Source organism: Rhodamnia argentea, chromosome 4 (genome assembly GCF_020921035.1).
Source record: "Rhodamnia argentea isolate NSW1041297 chromosome 4, ASM2092103v1, whole genome shotgun sequence".
Lineage (NCBI taxonomy): Eukaryota > Viridiplantae > Streptophyta > Magnoliopsida > Myrtales > Myrtaceae > Rhodamnia > Rhodamnia argentea.
This window is the reverse complement of record NC_063153.1, coordinates 29,075,332-29,092,577: the sequence shown is the minus strand read 5'-3', so window position 1 is coordinate 29,092,577 and position 17,246 is coordinate 29,075,332. Positions and strand designations below refer to the sequence as shown.

At 37.8% G+C, this 17,246-nt stretch overlaps 1 protein-coding gene across 1 annotated transcript; it reads right to left on the bottom strand.

The window, feature by feature from the left end:
- Positions 1 to 2,381: 2,381 nt before the first annotated feature.
- Positions 2,382 to 6,234, bottom strand: LOC125314918 (aspartyl protease family protein At5g10770-like). The gene is made up of 3 exons (XM_048278293.1): positions 5,962 to 6,234; positions 3,524 to 3,937; positions 2,382 to 3,382 (listed from the first exon to the last, which is right to left on the bottom strand). Exons 1-3 carry the CDS (start codon positions 6,128 to 6,130, stop codon positions 2,553 to 2,555), a joined length of 1,413 nt encoding a protein of 470 aa, XP_048134250.1. The 5' UTR covers positions 6,131 to 6,234; the 3' UTR covers positions 2,382 to 2,552.
- Positions 6,235 to 17,246: the final 11,012 nt, after the last annotated feature.

The following is a 17,246-nucleotide window of genomic DNA, read 5'->3' as shown; positions in this document are numbered from 1 at the left end:
GCAGCTATGTATAGACTTGAAATCCATCAAATGGATGTTAAAATAGCTTTTCTAAATGGGGATCTAGAAGAAGAAATATATTTGGAACAACTTGAAGGGTTTATTGTTCCAGGACAAGAGAAAAAAGTAGGTCGACTTATTAAGTCAATGTATGACTTAAAACAAGCAGCAAAACAATGGCATGCTAAATTTGACCAAGTCATGTTATCAAATGATTTCAAGATTAACGAGTGCGATAAATGTGTATATGTTAAGCAAACTCAGAATAGCTTTGCCATTTTATATTTATATGTAGATAACATGCTTATAATGGGCAGTGATAGTAAGGTTGTCAAGGAGATCAAATGCTTGCTTACAAGTAAATTTGATATGAAAGATATGGGGATCGTAGATGTCATTTTAGGAATTAAAATTCGTAAAATATCTGAAGGACTATCTCTATCTCAATCCCAATACATTGAGAAGATTCTTGAAAAAAACAAGAATCTAGGCATATCACCGATAAGTACACCGATAGATGTTAATTTACATCTTTCAAAAAATACTGGTGTAAGTAATGCTCAAAATGAGTATGCTAGTATACTAGGCGGTTTAATGTTTGTTATGAACCGCACTAGACCAGATATAGCTTGTGTGGTAAGCAAGCTAAGCCGATTTATAACTAGTCCAAATGAAAATCATTGGAAAGTTATGAAGTGTGTATTGGGCTACTTGAAACATACTCAAGATTATGCTTTGTATTATACAAAATATCCAGCGGTACTTGAGGGATACTGTGATGCAAATTGGATAACCAGCACTAAAGATACAAATCAACAAGTGGATAGAGTTCGTAATATTCACACTTGGTGGGGGAGCAGTGTCTTGCCCCAACTTGAAGGTTTAGCTTGGCGACCGCATTGGTTTCGTTTGCTCCTCTAGCGAGTTCCTTTTCCCGCACTACAAAAGATCGGCTAGTCTTGATATGTGTACCCACACGAAAGTAGGGCTTGTAGGATCGAAATCCAATTCACTTTCTTCTCTCGGTCATCGCTAGCGTCTCTAATTCTTGAATAAGCTCAATTGCAAAATAGAGAATCAAATTTCCTATATAGTTTTTGGGTAGAATTGAAGATCTAGATAGAGTTCGTAATATTCCTCCTAAAAAAAGAGGATGTGAAATCCAATTCAATTTTCCTCCAACCCGACGAATCAAATTTCTCTTACATATCCATCAAACTGCACCTCTTGAGAAATCTTCTACATCCGAATAGAAATGAGTCCTCAAAGTGATTAAGCATTATTTCACATAAATCGTGAGATTTGAAAAATATTTTTCCAAAAGGGAAAAATTAAAAAAAAAAATTCTTAAAAATTTTGCATTTTTGCCAATTCAGCTTTAAACCTTTTAATTTCGCTAATTCGGTCATAAACCTTTTGCATTTGTATCTATTTAGTCCTAAACTTTTTATATTTGTGCCAATTCGGATCATCCGATCCTCATTGACTAGTTCGCATCGACGTGGATGTCGCCTAATGCTGACATGGATAATTTTTAATATTTCTATTTTTTATATTGAATTGCAACTACTAGACTAGCTTTGACTTCTTCGGCACAAATAGAATTCGAGTATCATGTACACTTTTCCTATTACCTCAGAAAAAGAAATTCCAAATAATGGAATTTGGCCCGTTTGAATTTAGAGTTTACATGTTGCATTTGAAGTGTATGTCTTTTCCAAAGTACATCCTAATTCATTTAATGTAAGTCGTATAAATTGACATGTCATTTTCATTCACACTTTCACACACGAATGAAGTCACAACTATGACACGTGAAAATGGTGTCGTTAGTAAATAACAGCGCGGAAAAAGTTTCCGGCGAGCATATTTAGGACATATTTTATGAGTGATTTAGTAGCGAACGAAAAGTAGCATCATGGATGCTAATTCGTCCAGCGCCAGGACTTAGGATATCGGGGTTTTGTTTTGACCGGTTCCTTAACAAGTGCACAAGTGAACTTAGGCAGTTTGACTTCCCACAACACTGCCTTAGGCTTTAGTGGTCCAATCGACCTAGGTTTTCCTAATTTGATTAGTGGTGACTCTAGTCTGATTTTTGAGTTTTCGATCATATTGCATGTTATGGATTAACCTTGAATTTGGGAAGATTCTTTGAGAAATCTCGATATGCTACATCAAATCGTTGGTTTGTGAATTGTAGTGTTTATTCGTCATTTATCCACGATTCAATGGAGATGATTTGTGAGGGAGCACCGTCATATCATTTTATCTAGTAACCTGACACTCATCACTGTTGTTAGCAAATTTTTCTCCCTCCTATAGTTAGCAAATTGCAATTCTCATTAGGATGTGCATCTATCAATCTGCCCCACTTGTTCTATAGAAATGGAAGAGAACTATTGATTAATGTCGAGCGTAGTCTTTAGAGTACAGAATGATACACATTACTCGCCTTGATTCAAGCGTCTTGGAATTTATTGAAGTGCACCAAACAAGCAAATTGCTTTGCCCCCTTTTGACTTGGAAGCTATAGGACAATGTTTAGGAAGTTAGGAACAACCTTTTGGGCGGAAACCAATCCGCCCTCCAGGTACGTCGTACACCACCTCAAATGACCTTTGTTGTATGTTCCCGTAGATGCTGGGAGCAGTCTCGTCGCCGGTCGATGAAAATGCTAGGCACATTTGCGATTGAGTTACAGGAACCAACACACCGCTGGTGTCCAACTGGACGTCAATGGGTCCCCTGAAGGAGAATGTGATAACTGGGACAGTGACCATGGTGGACCCGCTCAAGTCATAGCACGTGTCGAAGCCAGAAGCCGGAGCCGACATCTTGTAGTTTGACATTGCCTGTCGGAAGGCTGAGCGTAGGGCGCTGTACGCAGTCGGGGGCAATTGCGTGACTGTGGTTCCCGAGTCAATGACAGAGCCAACATTTGAGAACACGGTTGATGGTATAGAAAGCGGTTTACCTCCTACACTGATTCCTGTTATGTCAATGCCGTAGAAGAGTGAACTCTGCGAGACCATTGATATTGGTGTGAAGCTGGCCGAGGCGGATGTCATACTGCCCATGCCGAAGGTTAAGTACCCCGTGGAGCTCGTCGATGGTGGGAGGCAATATGAGAAATATCGTCCATATTTGGTCGCACTTTGTTCTACGAATGAAATCCTGTCTCGAGCAAGCCCGAACAATCCTGCAAATCCCTTGAATCGCCCTCCGTTGTTCTGACCGCACCCAAACTCGAAACCGGTGATCGCGTCGGTTGATGATAAGGTCAGTGTCTCTGTTGCAAAGAAGCCAATGGTAAAGGACTCTTGGTCACCATACCCCGTCGCGTAAACACATGTCGAACCGCTGCAGCGAGATGGTCGAGCTGCACACCGTGGAGCATCATAAAATTAAAAACAAGATGAATTTCTTCTAACGGGGAAAAAGTCCTAAGAGGTTTCTTCTTAGTTGAATATGTATAGTTTCAATTGGAGCCTTGAGTTAAATGTGTGGTCTTGTTATTTACCAGTGCCAGAAGGAAGCTGAGTGCAAGATGGAGCAGAGCAAGAGATGTTGGCGTAGGAGGAGGACTGAGAGGGGTCGAAGATTGGCTCGGCTTGGCTATAGCAAGACACAGCACATGGCTCGCACTGGGTCCACGTGAGCGCACTTCCGGTGTCAAACAAAAGGGTCAAGTCCTTCTTCGGTGTGCCGAGGCCTATAGTCACCAAATAGCTGGTGCCACCAGCACCGTACTTGGCTGTGATGCTGACGGCCGAGTCTTTCAAGCTGTTAGCTGCACTGGCTCCAGAGATTTTGGATCGAATCCACTTCACTCTCGCAATGTCTTCAAGCAGAAGTTGGGTGTGGTTCACGGGTTCGCCATTGAAAAGGGGAGAGCATGGACTGTTCTTGTGAACCAACTTCAAAGTTGAGTTCGCTGCATATAGAATGGAAATTCGATTAACGTGAAAGGTTTTCGAGCAATTAACAGACATTAAAGATCAGCATAGATAATGGGACACCGCGCAGCTTTTAAAAAAGGAAGCATCTTGTAATTTCAAACGACTGGGGCTACTTTTACCCTTCAATGGCTGCATACACAACCCTTTTAATGAAAGAACTTTGTTAGACTTAGGCATAAGTATACTATAAGTCTTAAAATCTGTCATAAAAAATACAATCAAGTTATAAAACTTGTTATGAAAGTGCAATTGAGTCCTAAAACTTTCAAAAAAAGTACAATCAAGTCCTAAAACTTGTGAAGTTAGTACAATCGGGTCCTTCCATTAAACCTGTCCAATTTGATAAATGAAAAATGCTAACAAATTTTAGGATTTGATTGCACAAACTTGATAAGTTTTAAAATTTGACTACACTTTGTGAAAGTTTTAGGATTCAATTACATTTTCATAATAAGTTTTAGAACTTTTAGTGTATTTATTCTGTAGACTATAAATAGACCTACTGTTGGACACACACCATGTTAAAAAAATGTGTGGTCATCTGTAGTTTGTTGTTTTTTCGGTTGAAGTCGTCAACTGCAGTTCAATGGGCTACACACAAACCAGATTCAGGTCAAGCAAAGTCAGTTTGAATGGAAGTTGATTATTCAATTGCGCGAAAGTAAGTTGGTACGGTTTTGGTACAAGTGGACTTTATGCGGACTCGAATGAGCTAGTTAGGTCTTTTAAATCCATTTTTATTTCACGAAAAATGAATGATTTTAAAAATATTTTTCCTGAAAATGATGGCTTCTATGCATCAAAAGAAAAAATTATCCAAAATATCTTAAACTCATTTCACTTTTGCCATTTAGTACCAAACCTTTTAATTTTCCCAATTAAATCCGAAACTTTTTCACGTTTTGCCAATTGAGTCCGTCCAACCAATTTTAGCAAAAAATCATTGACGTGGACAATTAAAGCTTTACGTGGCATGGTTGACGTTGATATGGATAATTTTTTTATGACATTTTAAAAAATCTATTGGTTTTTGTCTTTTCTTTTCTTTTTCCTTTTTTTATTCTTTTTCTTATTTTGTTTTTTGTTTTTCCCTCTTTCCTAGGACCACCTCAGGGAAGGGCCACCCTCGCTGGCCTCAGTCAAGGAATGCTCGTGCCAGTGTAGGCGAGGGTGAGGGTTGCCCTTGCTAGCCCAAGGAAAAAAATTAATAGAAGGAAAAGAGAAGAAAAGAAAAGAAAATAAATAAATAGTAAAAATTATTAACTTCAGCGCGGGCCGTGTCACGTAGGATAGCCGGCATCTATTGATTTTAAATTAAAATTAAAATTGACCGAAATGATTCAATTGCCAAAACATGAAAAGGTTTAAGACTTAATTTGCACAATTAAAAGGTTTAAGACTGATTGACAAACGTGCAATAGGTTTAGGTCTTTTTGGATAAATTTTTCTAGTTTAAAATAATTAGTCAATGAAAAAACTTTCATTATAAATAACAACATACATCTAAATATTTTCGTCAACGATGAAAATATTTTTTGTCCATTCATTTGTGTAAGCAATATAAATGATCACATATAAAAAATATTCTTCAGAATTACATTTTTAACGAAACAAACGAAATCTCGGCATATGCAAACGCGGCATAGCCACCACTTACCCAATAAACGAAAAAAATACATGCGAGGAGACTAAAAGGACAAGAGTCCATTTTGGGCCCAAGCAATTGGAGGAAATCATCTCTTGACACATGAATGGTTGGCTCAATCTCGGGCACTCCTTAAGAACAAATCATCAAAATTTCTGGTGTTAAGAGTACTGGTTATTCATTCGGGTCTCTACCATAATGCAAATAGGAATATATTAATGGTTGAATCCAAGTTTTGTTGGCCATAAAATCGAATTTTTCCGGACTAGACACTATGTTTGCATCGAAATAGTTTCTTAACAAAGACATACATGCACAAAACTATTTGGTAGAGAGAGAGAGAGAGAGAGTAACCGTTGGAAGTAGAAGCTTTGCAAATGGGAGAAGGGAAAAGAGAGGTGACTGGGAGGGTGATCTCCTGAGCTCCATGAACGACACAGGCCATATCGTCGAGGCACAAAAGACACAGGAGAGAGGCATAACGCAAGATCTCGACGAGGAAAGAGAGAGACAATGAAGCCATCTTGTTCTTCTTCTTCTCCTTCCTTAAGCAGCTTGCACAGATGCTTCTTTATATGCCTTCTGCAAACGTTGTCCTCTGGTAGATCAAGGTTTTCCAAGTTGTCTTATCCAGGGCCCTGCGTCCCCGGAGCAAACAACTTCTCGCGCTCAACTTTCCTTATACGTCGCTCGTGTTGTCCCCGATGGGTCCAGGCGAACTAGCCACAGCTCCTTCGGTTGATCCTTCTATAAGCACCACGTAGTGATGTTATTAAAAGGGCGAGTTTCGCTTTCGATCTGTTATTTTTGGCTGATCATGCCGCTCTCGTGATTGGACTTTCTTTGCCACGAAATACCTAAAACCCTCATAACGTACTTATATATTCATGGGTAGAATCCTATATAATGTGTTTTTTCCAACTTTAGTTCATTTTCTACTCTATGTACATGAAATTGGGGTGGCCTTCTAAAGGTATTTTTTGGACATTTTAGTCCACATGTTCATTTTTCCCATGTTGTCTCGTTGTCCTGAAGTATTCCATTTTGTTCCTTGTTGGTCCCATAGGATCCATAATTCTTCTGGCTGGACGAGGATACAAACTTTTGCACACCCAACTTCTTGTTTAGCCAACCAGACAAATGTATTGTTGCGCTAATTACGGAAAAAAAATGATGATTCAGTTGGCACCTCGCGATCATTATCGGAAATAAATCAAGTATTTCGCTTGCTTGCCCTCATAGCCCTTTCCAACAAATGATTGATTTCGATGGTACTACAGTAGTCCGAGGGTACGAGCTCATGACGCGGTCGAAGGGTCAATCCTAATTCCCGAGATAAAATGAGTTCGGTTCACGTCGAGATCATACCTTCGAACGTTTGATGCTGCATTGTTTAATTGCGGCGTTTGCCGACTTCGGACATACATTAGAACAAACTATTATTGATGAGTCTCAAATGAAGCGGTGTTTCTATCGCAGACATTTCATCTTGAAATTCTCACGAACAAGACTTGATGAAGGAGGAGAAAAAGACCGGCCGGAAAGTGATGTGGAAAATGGGGGAAATTTTCAAATTCTTTGTGAGGAAGAAGGTGACTGTAAATGAACAAGTACTAGATACATCAGCGCAATGTCTTAGACATAATTTTGAAGTTATTAAGATTGATTCTGAGAAAATGTAAATTAGTGGGCCTAGACTTCAATTGTCTTTCTAATGTCTCGTCCCAATTGTCGGATTTCCATTATTACGAAGACCTTCGTTTGGCATAGGCTGATAGAAATGTATCCTATGAGTATTTAATTACGCCATGCCCATCGTTCTCATTTTGTTACCAGTAATTATTTAATAGATACATGACTGTTTTAAAACTGTTGTTAGGTCCGTCGTCAGTGTAGAATAGGTCGAAGATATAGTTATCTCCAAATACATCGCTGCAGAAAAAAATACCAAAAAGGTTTTAAATCTATTACAATAACTATTAAAATAAAGAGAGAGAAAAAGAAAGAGAAAGAAAAGGTAAAGAAAAGAAAAGAAAAAGGAAAAAAATTAATGAAAGACTCAAAAAACTTATTAAAAAATTTCCACACTAACATCGGCCATGCCACATAAATATAAAATGGTTATGACTTAATTGGCAAGAAAAAAGTTTAGGACTGAAATGACGCAATTATAATAGGTTAAGGAATTTTTTTGGTTATTCTCCCCGTCACTTCACTTCCAATATATTCAGTATGAATCTTTCTTCCCATACTATTTTTATTTTCCAATTTATTTCTTGGGCAAGTTGTGTGATGCGTAGATTCTTGGGAGAAATGGTCGTGCGTCTATTTCGCGAAAAATGAGATGATTTGAAAAATATTTTCTTAAAAATGATCGCTCGTATGAATGAAAAAAAAATATTTTCGTCATTTACAAAAAGGTTTAGACAAAATTTGTTATCGTTAATGAAAATAAATTTAATTGATTATTTATTTTAAGCGATATAAGCCATTATTTTTTAAAAATTTGTAAACCACTCATCCTTTGCTAAACAAAAAGACCATAAAAGTTGACCCAACTTTCCCTCTCATTTGCAGTCATTTGTTGTCAGTGTCATCCCTCTCATTTGTCTTGTTTTTCCATCTCCTTTTCACTTCATGTGGTCCTCGGATGTCGCTTTGCTTTGTGCTTAAGGTGTGGTCTCGAATGGGTTCCATTTCATATGCGACCGCATTGGTTTCGTTTGCTCCTCTAGCGAGTTCCTTTTCCTGCACTACAAAAGATCAGCTAGTCTTGATATGTGCACCCATACGAAAGCAGGGCTCGTAGGATCGAAATCCAATTCACTTTCTTCTCTCAGTCATCGCTAGCGTCTCTAGATCTTGAATAAGCTCAATTGCAGAATAGAGAATCAAATTTTCCTATACGGTTTTTGGGTAGAATTGTAGAGTTCTTAATATTCCTCCTCGAAAAAGAGGATGTGAAATCCAATTCAATTTTCCTCTAACCCGACGAATCAAATTTCTTTTACATATTCATCAAATTGCACCTCTTCAGAAATCTTCTACATCCGAATAGAAATGAGTCCTCAAAGTCATTAAGCATTATTTCACATAAATCGTGAAATTTGAAAAATATTTTTCCAAAAGGGGAAAATTATCAAAAAAGTCTTAAAAATTTTGCATTTTTGCCAATTCAGTTCTAAACCTTTTAATTTCGTTAATTCAGTCCTAAACCTTTTGCATTTGTATCTATTCAATTCTAAACCTTTTGCATTTGTGCTAATTCAGTCCATCCGATCCTCATTGACTAGTCTGCACCGACGTGGATGTCGGCCCGCGCTAACGTGGATAATATTTAATATTTAATATTTTAATATTTTCCTTTTTTCCCTTTTCATTTTCTTTCCTCTTTTTTTCCCCTTCTTCCTCAAGCCGGTTGCCCCCGGCGACTAGAAAGAGGGCGGCGAGATCAAGCGAGGCTCGCCCCCACCGGCGTTGGGCAAGGTTGGCCTCGCCTAGATTTGGCCTGGGCGAAGGTTACTCTTCATCACTTGACTCCAACCAAAGATTTTGCAGCTTATTTCTTTTTCTTTTCATCTGTGAAGATTTACAGAATGAAGTCTGTCTTCATTTGTGGATTTCGAATGGGATCGTTCGATGGTACTTTGGTGCATGTGTGGACAGTGGACTGAAACACAAGGATCGAGTGACACAAACTCCGCTCCGACGTCACGAGACCAACTTCTCAAAGGGAAAAAACCAACAAAGTACCTTAGTCCCACGGTCTCCTTCTTCCCATGTGGCTGGCGAGGGCAAGATCTCACCTCGCCATGGTCGGGTGAAGCCAACCTCCCCCTGTGTCGATGAGGCTTGCCCTCGCCGGTGGTCGGCGGGGGTGAGCATCGCCTTAGGAAGAAGAAGGGAAAAAATGGCAAGAAAAAGAAAAGAAAAAGGGAAAAATAGAAATTAAAAATAATTTAAAATATTATTCACCCCAACAATGGCAGGCATCCACGTTAGTGCTGGCCGATCAATGCTTGCCGGATTGACTGAATTGGAACAAATGCAAGAGGTTTGAACTAAATTGGCATAAAAAAAATGTTTAGAATTAAATTGGCACAAATATAAATGGTGTAAGATTGAATTTGCAAAAGTGCAATAAGTTTAGGACTTTTTTTTTATACTTTTCCCTTAAAAAAATGACTGGTTGTATCACTTAAAAATATTAGCCTACAGAAAATAATTTCATTATTGACAACAATTTATGCCTAACTATTTTCATGGTTGATGAAAATATTTTTCATTTATATAAGCGATACAAGCAATTCTTTTTTGAAAAGTATTTTTAAAATAAAATTTTTTTCATAAAATATATGCACCCTAAATCTGGTCCTTACCTTTGACAAAAAATGAAAGTGAATAGTATTTAATATAACGTGAAAAATCATGAGAATCCATATTTATTTAAAGTGTCGTAACATCAACAACAATTTCGACTGATTATTCTAATGAGTAGCAGACCTCATTTTCACGAAGAAGAGAACGATCTTTCCAATCACTAACTTCCGTTCATGCCGATTGGAACAAACCGAACAAGACAGACAACATTCAGTTCCGTTTGTATATTCACTTTTGAATTTCAAAACGGGCAGTTTCCATTTCCAATTTAGTTTGTTGCGTCTTTCAAGATTGACTTTTTTGGGGACGTGAAGTATAATATTTTCCCTATTTAATTAGGGAACAAGTTCCGCGAGAGGTACTCGAGGGACAAACATTTTCATCATTTGGTCAATTATTCCGAGCAAGTTCGGGACTCGTACGCGCACAACTAACGATTAAGGAACCCAGCCGCGACCGCCGTGCAACAAGCAATTTCACTGCTCTTGTTTATGGAATGTGGTGTTGGGGATGCTATCCCTCAAGTCCTTTAAGTGTGAATGAGAAGTGTGAGAGTCCCACATAGGATAAGAGATAGATAAGAAATGGGTTTATTTAGTAGAACTTTGCAAATGGGTTTGGGCCCCAAGGGGCACCCCACTTTTGTGGACGGGAGAGGACCTACGCAAAGCTAGGTCGGGTCACAGGCGTGAACCACCAGCTCGGCCTCGGCTTCTTATGTTCCATTTTTTCTATTTTTATTTTTTGCCCATCAGTCTTTTATTTTTTGCTGAACGGACACATAGCGGAACAGAATTGTTTGGAAATTTCTGGACATTCGTCTGCGAATGAACAGTTGCAATTGTTCAAAAGAAAAAAAAATTTCGTTTAAAGAATAACGAACAAATGCAATTGTTCGTAAGGAATCGGTTGGTTATGTAAACCACCGCCCGAATTCAAGCTTCGTGACTCTTCGTGGCTTTTCGTTCTTCCAAGATAAATAGTCCTCGAATAGGCCATTTCGGGACACGTCTTTACTGAACTTGCATACCAGTTTTTTTTTCCTTCATACATTACGTGCGATAATCCCGCAAAGTTACGTTCGTTGGAGTCCTTTGAGGAAGTACCGCTTTAGAGGAACGTGATCCGTTCTATCCGGGGAGACAATTGTCCAACATCCTCGGGTACGAAATTGAGGAGACAAATTTGTCTTAACGACACAACGACATTCATTGGGCTCGGATCAACTTTCTGCATACTCGTTTTACATTGGCTAAAGGTTAGCCTTTCAATATTATTTCTGTTTATATGAACTTAGCCTACAATAATCTTAAGACAAATTTGGGCTTCTTGTTTTTGGGCTTAGTTCATATAATATTTTGTTGTGCACAATCTGTTCTTCGTTCGTTCAATGGTATATCGATTTTCTGTTATGATGTTCGAATGATCATTTTCGAACTTCAATCGTAACGTTTATAAGAGTTGTTTTTCGAGATAAACGTATTTTTCTTTTCGTGAATATCGTGAATATTCTGTTTCTTATGGTTACCCAAATGCATGCTGAGCATTGTGAGTATTACGTGTGGTTGTACATTTCGTATCTTGCTTACAATTTGAAGAAATTGTTCGGTTTGGCTTTTGTGTTGAATACAACTTTCGTATAGTTGTCTTTCCCGAATTGTTGTCACTCACATACTCACATGTTGTCCGATATAATTTGTTCTCGACGTTCTCATTGTAAATTTTCTTTGTTACGTCGTTCGTAAAGTCCTCCACACCTCTATCACATTTGTTTAAGCACAACATATATGCTTTTATTTTCAATATAGGTTAGTTTAATTGCTGCCATGCACATGGTGTAATCAGAATATTACTTTTCATGTTTTGTGCCGAGATGACAGCATTACTTTGAATGGTCTTTGCCAAGACATTTACTTATGCGCAATCACCAGTATTCAATTTACTTGTACATCATTACTAGTATTCTGGTTTTTTGTCGTTTTCATTATTAAATTCTATTTTTCTAAAGAAATGGCTTCGACTTCGACTCCGATTGCTCATATTCCAAATCATGGAGAAAAGCCGAAAAAGTTCAACTGGGTCCGATTTCAAGAGATGGCAACAAAAGATGTTATTCTATCTTACAACCTTGAACTTGGCAAGATTCCTCAATGAGGATGGTCCTAAATTGGATGTTAGAGAGACAAATAAAGAAAAGGTTGCTGCTATGGATGCATGGAAGCATTCTGACTTCCTATGTCGCAACTATATCCTCAACGGTCCGAACAATACTCTCTATAACGTTTATAGTCCGCTGAAAAAGACTAAGGAGTTATGGGATAGTTTGGACAAGAAATACAAAATCGAAGATACCGGATTGAAGAAATTCATTGTCGAAAAATTTCTAGACTTCAAGATGGTCGATTCAAAGACCATCTTAAGTCGGGTTCAAGATGGTCAATTCAAAGACCATCTTAAGTTAGGTTCAAGAACTTCAAGTGATTATGCATGATATTCGTGCTGAAGGAATGACTCTAAGTGAATCATTTCAAGTGGTTGCTTTTATTGGAAAATTGCCACCTTCCTAGAGAGATTTTAAGAATTATCTCAAACGCAAGAGAAAGGAGTTGTCACTTGAAGACTTGATTGTTTAGTTGAGGATAGAGGAAGATAATAGATCTTTTGAGAAGAAAGTTGGCAGAAATTTGGAGGTCTCAAGGGCTAATATTGTTGAAGAAAGATCGAAATCCAATAAGAAGAGGAAAATGCCTAGTAAGTCTGCGGAGGGATTCATCCAAGGCCCGAAGAAGTTCGTTGGCAAATGCTTTAAGCGTGGAAAGTCCGGACATCGAGCCAAAGACTACAGAGCCAATAAAAGACGGAAAACTCAGGCATGTGGTGGAAGAGATTTCCAATGGTGTTGATGATATCAATCTGACCGCTATCATATCCGAGTGTAATATGATGGGAAACCCCAAGGAGTGGTGAATTGATACTGGAACAATTCGTCATATTTGTATAAACAGATCGATGTTCTCGTCCTACACAACCGTGAGGGATGATGAAAAACTCTATATGGGTAATTCATCGACCTCTAAAGTTGAAGGTGTTGGAAAGATTGCTCTGAAGATGACATCTGGAAAAATTGTGACACCGAACAATGTTCTTCATGTGCTAGATGTTCGCAAGAATTTAGTGTCTGGATTTCTCCTTAGCAAAAATGGCTTCAAGTGGTGTTTGTATCTGACAAGTTCGTACTCTCCAAAAATGAGATGTATGTGGACAAGGGTTGTCTAAGTGATGGTTTGTTCAAGTTGAATGTAATGACTATTGTAACTAAAGATGATATGAATAAAGTTGCTTTTACTTATGTACTTGAGTATCCTATTATATGGCATGCAAGACTAGGACATGTTAACTATAAGTCAATAAAGAAATTAATGAGTATGAGACTATAGCCGGTGTTTAACTGTCCAAGTGAAAAGTGCCAGTGTGTGTTGAATCTAAGTTTTCTAAGCCTCTTTTTCATTCTGTAGATAATAGAGTCACGTAACCTTTAGATTTAATACATACAACTAGTGGCCGCGCTGGTTTGCGCTCGGTTCCTTTCACGAGAGGTCCCGGGTTCAAAACTTCGTGGTGCCGTTGTCTTACCTAAGTCTTGTAGTGGTGGGGTCCCGCAGTTGCCCCCGAGGACTAGTCGTGCTTCACCGCTGGTTTGAGTGCAAGTTCGCCGGCCGCGCGGACACCTCCGTTATAAAAAAAAAAAAAACATTTGTGATTTGAAAGCAATACCTTCTAGAGGTGGTAAGAAGTACTTTATCACGTTTATAGATGACTGTTCAAGGTATTGCTATATCTATTTACTTAGTAGTAAAGATGAAGCTGTGAATGCTTTTAGATCTTATAAGTGTGAAGTTGAAAATCAGTTAAATAAGAAAATAAAAATAATAAGAAGTGATAGAGAAGGTGAATATGAATTTCCTTTTGAGGAAATTTGTTTTGAATTTGGTATCGTTCACCAAATTACCGCCTCTTATACACCGTAATCGAATGGTGTGGCGAAAAGGAAAAATCGATCCCTAAAGGAAACAATGAATGCATTGTTGAACAGGTTCAGTTTACCACGGAATTTGTGGAGGGAAGTCGTCTTGACAGTAAAATTTATTTTAAATAGAGCACCCCACAAAAGGATACAACAAACTCCATATGAGAAATGGAAATGCATAATGCCTAACTTGAATTATCTTAAGGTGTACGGGTGTTTGGCTAAGGTTGCGGTTCCTAAACCTAAAAAGGTTAAGATATGACCAAAGACTGTTGACTGTATTTTTTATTGGATATGCTTAGAATAGCAATGCATATCATTTTCCTGTTCATAAGTTAGAGATCCCAGATATACATGTTAATACGATCATTGAATCAAGAGACGCTTCGTTCTTTGAAAATATATTTCCGTATAACATAGTATATGAGCCAGTTGATAATAATAAGAGGCCTCGAGATACTATATCTAGAAGTGATCCAATGGAGGATGAACCTAGACGTAGTAAAAGACAAAGGACTTCCACGTCTTTTGGACCCGACTTTTTAATGTATCTCTTAAAGAATGCAAAGAAGGCGTGACATCGTCAGAAGCCCCGTTTTGGAAAGAAGCTATCAATAGTGAAGTTGAATCCATTTTGTCAAACCATACTTGGGAATTAGTTGACCTTCCTCTTGGTGATAAGCCACTACAATGTAAGTGGATGAAAATGAAAGCAGATGGTGCTATTGATAAGTATAAGGCTAGGCTTGTAGTAAAATGCTACAGACAATGTGAAGGTTTTGATTATTTTGAAACTTATTCACTTGTCACGAGAATTACATCTATACGGATGCTAATTGCCATAACAGCGATGTATAGACTTGGAATCCATCAAATGGATGTTAAAATAGCTTTTCTAAATGGGGATCTAGAAGAAGAAATATATTTGGAACAACCTGAAGGGTTTATTGTTCCAGGACAAGAGAAAAAAGTAGGTCGACTTATTAAGTCAATCTATGACTTAAAACAAGCAGCAAAACAATGGCATACTAAATTTGACCAAGTCATGTTGTCAAATGATTTCAAGATTGATGAGTGCGATAAATGTGTATATGTTAAGCAAACTCAGAATAGCTTTGCCATTTTATATTTATATGTAGATGACATGCTTATAATGGGCAGTGATAGTAAGGTTGTCAAGGAGATCAAATGCTTGCTTACAAGTAAATTTGATATGAAAGATATGGGGATCGCAGATGTCATTTTAGGAATTAAAATCCGTAAAATATCTGAAGGACTATCTCTATCTCAATCCCAATACATTGAGAAGATTCTTGAAAAAAGCAAGAATCTAGGCATATCACCAGTAAGTACACCGATAGATGTTAATTTACATCTTTCAAAAAATACTGGTGTAAGTAATGCTCAAAATGAGTATGCTAGTATACTAAGCAGTTTAATGTTTGTTATGAACTGCACTAGACCGGATATAGCTTGTGTGGTAAGCAAGCTAAGCCGATTTACAACTAGTCCAAATGAAAATCATTGGAAAGTTATGAAGTGTGTATTGGGCTACTTGAGACATACTCAAGATTATGCTTTGCATTATACAAAATATCCAGCGGTACTTGAGGGATACTGTGATGCAAATTGGATAACCGGCACTAAAGACACAAATCGACAAGTGGATATGTATTCACACTTGGTGGGGGAGCAATGGCTTGCCCCAACTTGAAGGTTTAGCTTGGCGACCGCATTGGTTTCGTTTGCTCCTCTAGCGAGTTCCTTTTCCCGCACTACAAAAGATCGGCTAGTCTTGATATGTGTACCCACACGAAAGTAGGGCTTGTAGGATCGAAATCCAATTCACTTTCTTCTCTCGGTCATCGCTAGCGTCTCTAATTCTTGAATAAGCTCAATTGCAAAATAGAGAATCAAATTTCCTATATAGTTTTTGGGTAGAATTGAAGATCTAGATAGAGTTTGTAATATTCCTCCTAAAAAAAGAGGATGTGAAATCCAATTCAATTTTCCTCCAACCCGACGAATCAAATTTCTCTTACATATCCATCAAATTGCACCTCTTCAGAAATCTTCTACATCCGAATAGAAATGAGTCCTCAAAGTGATTAAGCATTATTTCACATAAATCGTGAGATTTGAAAAATATTTTTCCAAAAGGGAAAAATTATAAAAAAAAAGTCTTAAAATATTTGCATTTTTGCCAATTCAGCTTTAAACCTTTTAATTTCGCTAATTCGGTCATAAACCTTTTGCATTTGTATCTATTTAGTCCTAAACTTTTTATATTTGTGCCAATTCAGATCATCCGATCCTCATTGACTAGTCCGTACTGACGTGGATGTCGCCTAATGCTGACATGGATAATTTTTAATATTTAATTTTTTAATATTTCTATTTTTTCTACTGAATTGCAACTACTAGACTAGCTTTGACTTCTTCGGCACAAATAGAATTCGAGTATCATGTATACTTTTCCTATTACCTCAGAAAAAGAAATTCCAAATAATGGAATTTGGCCCGTTTGAATTTAGAGTTTACATGTTGCATTTGAAGTGTATGTCTTTGCCAAAGTACATCCTAATTCATTTAATGTAAGTCGTATAAATTGACATGTCATTTCCATTCACACTTTCACACACGAATGGAGTCACAACTATGACACGTGAAAATGGTGTCGTTAGTAAATAACAACACGGAAAAAGTTTCCGGCGAGCATATTTAGGACATATTTTATGAGTGATTTAGTAGCGAACGAAAAGTAGCATCATGGATGCTAATTCGTCCAGCGCCAGGACTTAGGATATCGGGGTTTTGTTTTGACCGGTTCCTTAACAAGTGCACAAGTGAACTTAGGCAGTTTGACTTCCCACAACACTGCCTTAGGCTTTAGTTGTCCGATCGACCTAGGTTTTCCTAATTTGATTAGTGGCGACTCTAGTCTGATTTTTGAGTTTTTAATCATATTGCACGTTATGGATTAACCTTGAATTTGGGAAGATTCTTTGAGAAATCTCGATATGCTACATCAAATCGTTGGTTTGTGAATTGTAGTGTTTATTCGTCATTTATCCACGATTCAATGGAGATGATTTGTGAGGGAGCACCGTCATATCATTTTATCTAGTAAACTGACACTCATCACTGTTGTTAGCAAATTTTTCTCCCTTCTATAGTTAGCAAATTGCAATTCTCATTAGGATGTGCATCTATCAATCTGCCCCACTTGTTC

Bases quoted from the DNA above. Each gene is read 5' to 3' on its own strand.
- LOC125314918 (XM_048278293.1), bottom strand. From the start codon at position 6,130: ATGGCTTCATTGTCTCTCTCTTTCCTCGTCGAGATCTTGCGTTATGCC. The intron at 3,938-5,961 runs GTTACTCTCTCT...TTCTATATGCAG, and splicing joins CAAAGCTTCTACTTCCAACG to CGAACTCAACTTTGAAGTTG. The intron at 3,383-3,523 runs GTAAATAACAAG...CACGGTGTGCAG, and splicing joins TCAGCTTCCTTCTGGCACTG to CTCGACCATCTCGCTGCAGC.